The sequence below is a fragment of the Medicago sativa genome, chromosome 3 (assembly GCF_051527215.1).
Source record: "Medicago sativa cultivar Bolivia chromosome 3, Bolivia_mono, whole genome shotgun sequence".
NCBI lineage: Eukaryota > Viridiplantae > Streptophyta > Magnoliopsida > Fabales > Fabaceae > Medicago > Medicago sativa.
Genome location: NC_140751.1, coordinates 67,277,288 through 67,287,388, shown reverse-complemented (window position 1 = coordinate 67,287,388; position 10,101 = coordinate 67,277,288). Strand labels below are relative to the sequence as shown.

Genomic DNA, 10,101 nt, shown 5'->3' with positions numbered 1-10,101 from the left:
ATTGTCCAGCTAACTCAGTCATAAATTTCATTCTCTTTGCTTAACTTCTCTTTCAATTCCAAGTCCACATACCAAAACCAACCATAGAAGTTCATGGCGGCTAATCCTAATAGACTTTCTCTTGCCATGGAGAGAACTGGCCAATGGTACACAACACACTAAACTCTATTCCATTTTCAAATCCATGCATGCATCATACACATGCTTAACCATTTTCTATTTTGTACTTTGATTATTATTCCAGGGTTTTCTCTCAAGAAGTTCCAACTGATGTTATAGTTGAAGTAGGAGAAGCTCGTTTCTGCCTCCACAAGGTATCCAAAAAATGACCCATGTGAATTATATTGTTCATAGATTAATGTGTTTACTTGCGCCGCCTGTGATCGAAGGCTTGTCTGGTGTTCGACATGTGTTAGTGTCCAACATCAATAAATGTGATCACATGTGTCGGTATTAGTTTGATAGCTTGTTTAGTTGTTTTAGTTCATATGATTATTGTGAAATTGTATTGAAGTTTTGAATATGATTGCAGTTCATGTTGGTGGCAAAGAGCAACTACATCAGAAAACTAATAATGGAATCAGATGAGACTCATCTCACAAGAATAGATCTATCTGACATACCAGGAGGTCCTGGAATCTTTGAGAAAGCAGCTAAATTCTGTTACGGCGTCAACTTCGAGATAACGGTCCATAATGTCGCAGTTTTACGATGTGCAGCAGAGTTTCTCCAAATGACAGATCAGTATTGTGACAACAACCTTGCTGGCCGGACCGATGAATTTCTCTCTAAAGTCGCCTTCTTCACTCTCACCGGCTCCGTTACAGTCCTCAAGTCTTGCCACCACCTTCTTCCCTATGCCGATGACCTAAACATCGTGAAACGCTGTGTTGAAGCTGCAAGCGCCAAGGCCTGCAGCGAGGCGAATTTCCCTAGCCGCTCACCCGCGAATTGGTGGACCGAAGAACTAGCTGTTCTTGATATCGATTTCTTCAGTAGAGTGATCACATGTATGAAACAGCGCGGGGCTAAGCCTCCAACCATTGCAGCCGCGCTGATTACATACTCAGAGCGATCCCTCCAGGAGCTAGTTCGAAACCACTCCGGTAACGGAATCCAGTCATCAGATTACAGTGATTCAGACATAAGATCAAAACAAAGAAGCCTTCTAGAATCAATTATCAATCTCTTCCCGCCAGAGAAAGCTGCTTTTCCGATCAACTTCCTCTGCTGCCTCCTCCGTTGCGCAATCCACCTCCGCGCCTCCACAGTCTGCAAAAATGAACTCGAAAAACGAATCTCAGCAATCCTCGAACACGTTACCGTCGACGATCTCCTCGTGATGTCATTCTCCTACGACGGAGACAAACTCTTCGATCTAGAAAGCGTTCGCAGAATCATCTCAGTCTTTGTTGAAAAGGAGAAAAACGCTGCAGTTTTCACACCGGGAGAACTCAAAGAATCATTCTCCGTCGCTATGCTGCGTGTGGTGAAAACCGTCGACATGTACCTCGCTGAAATCGCCGCGTACGGTGAAGTCAGCATCTCAAAATTCAACGGAATCGCTGTTCTTATTCCTAAACACGCGCGTAAAATCGACGATGATCTTTACCGCGCCGTTGATATCTATCTCAAGGTAAGAACAAAAACACATTAACACAATTGAATTTGAATTTCGTTGATGAAAAACGACGCCGTTTAAACGAGTTAGTTTATTTTTGCAGGTTCATCCAAAGCTAGATGAAATCGAAAGAGAAAAAGTATGCAGCATAATGGATCCATTGAAACTATCCTACGAAGCGCGTGTTCACGCGTCACAGAACAAACGGTTACCGGTGCAGATAGTTTTACACGCGCTATACTACGATCAGTTGAAGTTGAGGAGTGGATCAGACGACGGCGAATGCGACGGAGCTGCGACGGAGAGGAATCGTTTAGCCACGGATGTGTCGTTGGTGAGGGAGAATGAGGAGTTACGATCGGAATTGACGAAGATGAAGATGTACATTACGGATATGCAGCACCAGAAGAACGTTACGCCGGGAACGACGTCGTTGAGTTCGAGTAAGAAGACGACGTTTTTTTCTTCCGTGTCGAAAAAACTGGGAAAGTTGTTCAAAAATGGGGCTAAGGATACGGCCCATTTAGAAGATGGGCCTGTGGATTTGACTAAGCCCAGGAGAAGAAGGTTCTCTATTTCTTAAATGCACCTCTCAAAGTTTGCATACTAGTTGCTTTATGCTTGGTTTTGTTTGGGTCGGGTTTTCTTTGTTAGTTTGATGATGTGATTTTGTAATTTATGTTGTAAAATATTTGCAGATTTTATATAGATCATGGTTTATGACAATGTTTGTGGAAGTTATGCAATGTTTGTTGTAGTTCTGATTATTGCAAAGTCCTTTGATTGTGTAATGTTTAATATACTACTGCAAATAAACATTTTTATATATGTATCGGGGTGGGATTTAGTATGGGAAAGGGTACTTTTTTCCCACCATGGGAAAGTCTTTTTTTAACCATTTGATTGAGTAGTCCCACCATTGTTATTATAGTCTATCCACACTATATATTTTTCAATCCATCCCTGACCTTAACAACTCAGTTATCTTCATCGGTGAAAATCACATCTCTCAATTTATTTTTCCCTACAAAAATATTCTTGAAACAAAATAGAGAGAATGGAGAGAAAAGAATCTAATTTGAAACCCAACTATTCATTTTCATTCATTCATTTATATGTTATCATTCATCTTCACCAATCTTTTCTTCCTAAAATTTGAGATCCGGAACATCACAACAACAAGAACAGACAAGAAGAAAAATAAAATCGTATAGGATAATTATCTTATAAGTTTGTTTCAATAGCTGGAACAGAACAAACACAGTTGTTGGGTGTTTGTGTTGTGTGGTTCCTACAGTACGAGCTGGGAGCAAAAAAGAAGAGCACTGTCATAGATTAATTATAGTATTTATGTATATACTGAGATTTTGTTTTAAACATATAAGATAAGATTGTAACTTGATAATCATAACTAGCAAAATTGAACAAAATTAATTCCCTAATTTAGTTGATGATCAAAGAAGAAGAAAAAAAGGAACAAGATAAGAGTCCAAGAAATTTCCAGTGAAAGGGTGTTCCATTGAAAAGATATGGAAGAAAGAAGATAGTGGGTGAGAGAGTGGTTGGAGAAGTTGGTAAAATAAAAATCTAGTGGTGAGAGACTATGATAAAATTGTATTCCTTATTTAATCCAATGGTCAAAAAAATCTTTCCCATGATGGGAAAGAACTCTCCTTTCCCATACTAAATTCCACCATGTATCGGTATCGGCCATGTATTGATCCCTAGACTAAATAGTTAAGAAATCTAAATATATATCATTTATGTATTTGTCGAAAATCACGAGCTTGCTTTAGTGAAAGCTATAGCTTGTGACTTTCGTTATTTTGTTCCTTCATTAGAATAAGTATAATTGATATTTTAATTGTTTTTTCTTTAGTGCAACTATTTTGGAATGGTTCAAGAGCTAAATACACATACACCAAAGCACGCTAAATCCATCCCAACGAACTTCAGATCCTCCTCACCTTAAGTCATGTATTCTATGATCCAATAACGTTCCAACCATTGTTATAAAAAACACGACTTAAGTCCCAAAATCCTGGTTTTTGCGACTTTCCGTAGCTTCAACGATTCATATTCATAGCAAAGTCTCAAAAACAGGTAAAATCCTATCAAAATTGCACAAAATCGTGAAATCCATTCAAAATCGCAGGATTTTGAAGGATTTTGTTCATTTTTTGGTAAAGGTCAATTTTTGACCCGGTTCGTAAATTGATCCGATTTGAATCCATGACCCGTTCTATAAATATCCAAAAGGCCAAAAAATTTCATTCTTTCACTGCCCCCACATTTATTTATACCTATTTTGTGGACTTTGAACTTTAGTCATTTATGACTATATGCAATTTATAACATATATTTAACATTATTTTTGTTTTGGTAGAGTCCTCGATTTTGATTGCGATTTTACAAGTCCTGACTGTGCTATCCTACATCGATTCTACAAAAGTCCTTGAGTAAAATCCTTCGATTTTGATTGCGTTTTTACGAGCCCCGATTTTGCTACCTCCTTTCGACTTGAAGTAAACTTCCGATTTTGATAACCTTGGTTCCAACATCTCCTAAGAACACCAAAAACCTTCTTTGATGGAGCGTTGATCATAACGAGCGCTCATGAATTCTCCAACACCTCTGCGTCTATACCTATAAAAAACACGTTCACCATCGTCATGAGTTACACAATGTTTCTCCTTTCAATGTCTCTCACTCTTTCCTCTCATAATAACCTGAGAGTTAAAGTGTTTGCAGATATTCTTTAACACACATGCACACTTTGCATCTTGACGGATTGTTGTTCAACAGAGGTCATCTTTATGATCACTCCATATCAATAACTATACTTTTTTCCCAAATAATAAAACTATGCTTGTTATTGACATTGTTTATGGAGGTTATGCAAGAGAGGACAGAAGACCTAATATCTGAGAATGTGGTGTTAGAATTTCTTCTAATATTTTGTGGGCTGCAATCAATTGTTGGTTTTAATAAAAACGGACTGATGTTGTGATCTATTTGATGATGCTTATGCCCTAATAAAAGTGATCAATAAATAATGGGATTTTGGGCACTTAATCTGATTTGTGTGGAAACATAGTGTAGGCCCAAACACTAGGCCCATAATGGGTGGTGTCTAGGGTTGCACGGTTATAAATAGAGAGGCTAGGTCCCCTTTGCCATCACTCTGATTATTCTGCTCATTAGTGGTTTGCCCCATTGAAAACCCTAAGTTTGGAGCATGTGAAAGGCAAAGGAAGAGTTTGTCTTCAATCTCGGCGAATCCGGTTACCGTGGTTTCCAAGTAAGCGTGTTCTAATTTCATATAATAACTCGATCTTGATGATTTAATTTTTACATGTGGTATCAGAGCCAATATTATATGATTTAGAACCCTAATATTCGGTGTTTGATTTTATACGATTCACGAGATACAAATAAATGTATGTGATAGTATTTGATTTTCGGTGATTGAATTTATTTTCTTAAAATTCCCTTACGGTTTCGATTAGCAATTTAATATGTGATATTGTGCAATGTTCATCGCAAGTCAAATTCCACGTGAATTAAGGTAGGTTTGTTTTCACTACTTTTGAGCAGTGCATATGATTTATTTATTTATTATTAATTTTAGATCGATTATCATTATTTATATTGAAACAACTTGTTTTGTTTGGTTGTGGCTTCTTTTCCAAATAATTCTTGCTTAGATTTTGGATCATGTTGAAGCCTTGCATCGGTATTGTTTATTTTATTTGCATGAATTTTGTGATATCTGTTATATTTTATGGTTATCTGTGTATGCGACTGCCTCTTGCTCTCCTCTCAACTCTACATGAATGATGTATCACTACAAGAAACATTACATTTTGTCAGGGGCAAAACCCTTGTCAAAAGGCCAGAATCCCTGGGAAAAGGGACGTTTGTGAGGGAATTTCCCAGGGGCGAAAGCAATGGCAAAAGCGCTCGTCGCAAACATTTTGCCAGGGGTTATACCCCTGGGACAAAAACGAGGGGCTCAACCCCTGGTATATGACCTGGTTTTTTTCCCTGTTATAACCCCTGGCAAAATCCCTCACTTTTTTCTGCAATCGACTGACACTTTGAATGACTAACTGACGGCACTGACCTCTGACGCACCTGATGGAATGTCAAATCTGTTTCGCAAAAAACCAGGGACTAGTGAGGGGTTTAACCCCTGGCAAAGTGCATATTATTTTAAAAAAAAATGTTTTATTTATTAAACCAAATATTTATTTAATTAATTAAATATTATACAAATATTTTTAATTAATAAACTGTATTTTAATTAATTAAAAAAATCAAATTTTTTGCTTAAATTTATTTTTGAAATACAATTAAATGTTTCAAAAATCATTTCAATTAATAAAATATATTTTAAACAAAATTTAAAATTAAATTTATAACACAATTAAATGCATATAAATAAAACAATATCACACATAATAATATTAAGTCATTAATTAATAGGCATGAAAAATAAATTGTACTTAATAATTATAACATAGCTTTAATTTAAATATAAAAACATATTTTTAAATATAAAAATAGATTTAATTTATTAAAAATATAAATTTAATTATTTTTTTGAGAGGATAAAAATATAAATTTAATATGGTTTTAACTTAACAAAAATATATTTATAAAAACCAGTTTTTAAAATTTTTGAAAAAAGTTTATTTTTAATAACAGATTTATTTTAACAAATGGTTTTACTTTTAAAAAATATCAGATTTTTGAATACACAAATTAATTTTTTCTTTTTTGAAAAACAGTACCGAAATGTTCTTAGAAAAAATAAACTGGTCCTATTTTTCTTAAGAAACAGCTCCTATTTTTCTTTAAAAAAATTACAGTTTATTATTAAGAAAAAAACAGAATATACTATAACATGCATATATTTCATTTAATCACAAAAAAACAACATGCATATATTTCATTTTATCACAAAAAAAAACTTGCATATATTTCATAATAATTTAAATATTCAACAACATGCATATATTCCTTCAAAAAAAAAAAACAACATGCATATATATTCCATAAATAATTTGAAATATCATCTACATAGCATCCAACATATATCATCAACATATATCATTTCATATAACATTTATATATTTAAATTTCGAATAAAAAAAGGAAAAAAATTCGAAATTTATTTTAAGAGTATTATTTTTTTACGAAATAATACTGTATTATTTTTTTTGAAAATTAACAGTATTATTTTGTTTCTTTAATAATACATTAAAGTAATTTTCGAAATTTATTTTAACAAATTAAAAATAGATCTAATTGCAAATCCAAAGAAGAACACATTTACTAACTTGTTGAAGCTTGAAATGAGAGAAGAACAAATCCAGCAGAGAGCAAGTTAAGCAAGGATCCACAGGAGGAGACAATACTTGAACACTGATGCAAGAAATATTTATGTTAGTAAGTAGTAAAAAAATCAAAACACAAATAAATAATAAGTTAAGAGAGTTTTACCAAAATTTGAGAAGTTTAGTGATGTTGAAGAGTAGAGTGTATGAGAATTGAAATGTTAAAAAATTTCTAAGTGTTGAAGTGGGAGGATAGAACACGGTTGAGGATTATATAGACTGGGAAAAAACCCAGGGAAAAAACGAGGGGCAAGCCCTGGCATGGCATGCACACAGCTACGTTCAGACTAGGCGCAGAATAGCATCAGAATAGCATCAGAATGGGCAGCAAAAAGCCACGGATTCCAGCAATATCCGAGGGGATATGCCCCTGGCATGCCTGCACCGGTGAGCTTTTGCAGGCCCTTGTCAAGTCTGCTCGAATACAGCAGAGATTCCTTGACTTTTTGCCCGTCCGACTGCCTTTCCTTGGCATATTCCGTCGGTTTTTTACTGACACAACATTGATTCCTTCAGCTTTTCGAATATCATTCTGGCGCCAACAATATACGATGGATTTTTACAATATCCGACAGCCAAATCCCTGGGTTTTATGCCAGCAGTTCTCCTTGGCATTTTCCCTGGCAAATTTGCCAGGGGTTTCAAACCCTTGTCAAAATCCCTGGCAAAAGGTATTATTTCTTGTAGTGTATATAGGTCTTTTGTTTACTCATGGTTTGCGATACATAAACCTTTTTTTTTATCAAGAGGCAAAGAATATATATAAAATATAGATTTATTAAGCACAAGACTTGAATGCTATGTTCTGAAAAACTGCAAGCTGTGTTATGGAGCCTTGCAACTTTAGTCATAATATTTTGTTGAGTAACCCTTGATTTTAATATAAGACAGTTTGTATTTTGAGATAGTTGATTCAAGCAACGTGTTACTATAAGGGATATCTTTTGCAGATATTGATTTATTTCATATATGTATGGACAGTAAGTTCCTAAAGTGGATATGGATATCGATTAATTTTGAGTAATTTGTTTATGAAGATTTAGAATTAAATCTTTTCATTTTGCTCAATTTTTTTTTAATATCGTTGCCATATCTTGGAATTTGATATTCTTTTCACCTTGGTATTTTTGGGCTGGTATATTTATATATATGGTCTGTACTTCATGGTGAATTTGCATATTGGTTTAAAAGATACAACTTTGTTTCCAAGAATTTGTTCTTATCTTGAGCATAGAGTTTGAAGCTTTGAATTAAAAGATTTTGTTTGTTGATGTTCAATTTGAATCATTGAAATTGTTTTAATTTTCAAAATCACATGGCTGATAGAGAAATAAAATATTTCCTATTGTTGTATGTGCTCGGTCTTTGAATATGTGGCAAACAATTTTCATTGAAATTACTTGAACAAGAGTTTTGATTGTTTTCTTTGTGGAATTTTGGAAAATTTTCTTGATCAATATGAAAGATGGTTTGAGTTTAATAATTGTTTGCTCAATTATTATTATTTTTATATGTGTCAAAGATGTATTAATACATGTGAAATTGGTAAATTGATCCATTTTTGTGTGGCTCCTTCTTCTGTTAAGTTTATGGATAGTTTCCTTCATATATGAATATAGTTTCTATTCTATTATTTGAGTGGATTTGAGATTTGGTTTATGCATAGATTGAAGTTGCTTTAAAAATATGCTTATCTTGATTGAATTACAATTGCATGTGTGGATCCAGAGACAATTTTGAGTAGTCATGTTCAAATTAAGAACATGTATTTTTGTGCTACTCCTTTTGATGTTGTTTTTGTCCCTAAAAATTAATGTTATATTTGTTTCTGTTGCCATAAGGTTTGCGGTTTTTGAAACAAATTTCACATGTGCATGTGCATCTAATATGAATAAATATTGGCATGATTATTATATGAATATTTCATCATGCATAATTTTATTTTATCTCAAATCCGGAAGGACACACCATGATTAATATTTTATGGATCAAATTTTGCATTTTCAAAAGGATTTGATTTGATTTTGGTGGATTGATTTGTTTTGAAAATTGAGTAATTTGATTGGAAATAATTTCCAAACATTGTTTTCACATTTTTATTTATGGGAATAAATTTTATTTTGTGAAATATGTAAAATCTTTTTTTTGTGAGATATATATTCCCAAGGATGAGTCTAAAATATTATTTGTGAAATTCTCTTTTATAGAAGTGAATTATTCTATTAAAGTGTTGTATTTGTGAAATTACTTTACACTCATTTTTATCAATCATAGCACCAAATATCAATGTATATGAATTTATAATTATTAAATTATATGTTGCCTTGTCCTTATTTGAGTGCTCAATTGTGGAATATCATAAAAGATAATTTTTGAGCAATTCTGAAGGCAATCAAAAAACTATTATCCTTGTATTTTATTGATGTATTATGAGAGTCTTTCTTTTGGTATATTGATTTGTTGTTGAATTACGAACCAATTGAGATGACAATATGCCAAATTGTGCGGAATTTTCTCTAAGTCATCGAAGCTTAATGACTCTACATACAAGGAGAATTGATTACACCCTTTTGAGGTCAGCCATGATTTAATTAATTTAAATTTTTTTTAATGAATTTGATTACATATGTTCTCTTATTATAAAGGGGATGAGCATATCATGTTGGTGTAATATTAATTGACATGACCATTGTGTGATAGAGAATATAGTTGAATATTTGTTTGAATATTTTAAAATCTTGGATTGATAATCCAACTATCATTCTCTATCAAGTGGGAGAATCTTACATGTCAATTATCTATAAATGAGAAACAAATATCCTTTGTTGAAAAATACTCTTTTGTTTATTATGGAGACTTACATTGAGGATATTATAGTCTTTTATTAAATATTTTGTGTGACTCTTTTGTCTTTTATCCTCAATTGTGGTGAAATTCAAGTCTCATATTTCTGCTGCGTAGGTAATTGATTTAAATCATTACTTGTTAATGAGATTATGAGTTTAGCGGTAATAGTACTCTTCCAAAAGGATAACACATAATGATATCTTGATTTTCTTCTATGTGCTTTTAACGTAC

The 10,101-nt window shown here is 33.3% G+C and overlaps 1 protein-coding gene across 1 annotated transcript; it reads left to right on the top strand.

Moving 5' to 3' along the window:
* LOC146939373 (root phototropism protein 2-like) lies at nucleotides 1–2,388 on the top strand. The gene is made up of 4 exons (XM_085757459.1): nucleotides 1–146; nucleotides 245–314; nucleotides 533–1,636; nucleotides 1,725–2,388. The coding sequence occupies exons 1-4, from the start codon at nucleotides 94–96 to the stop codon at nucleotides 2,202–2,204; spliced, it is 1,707 nt and encodes a 568-aa protein (XP_085613585.1). The 5' UTR covers nucleotides 1–93; the 3' UTR covers nucleotides 2,205–2,388.
* The last annotated feature ends 7,713 nt before the right edge of the window (nucleotides 2,389–10,101 follow it).

Excerpts from the sequence above, each read along its gene's own strand:
- LOC146939373 (XM_085757459.1), top strand. The coding sequence starts at position 94 with ATGGCGGCTAATCCTAATAGACTTTCTCTTGCCATGGAGAGAACTGGC. Across the intron at positions 315-532 it reads CTCGTTTCTGCCTCCACAAG|TTCATGTTGGTGGCAAAGAG; the intron begins GTATCCAAAAAA and ends ATATGATTGCAG. Across the intron at positions 1,637-1,724 it reads CCGTTGATATCTATCTCAAG|GTTCATCCAAAGCTAGATGA; the intron begins GTAAGAACAAAA and ends TTATTTTTGCAG.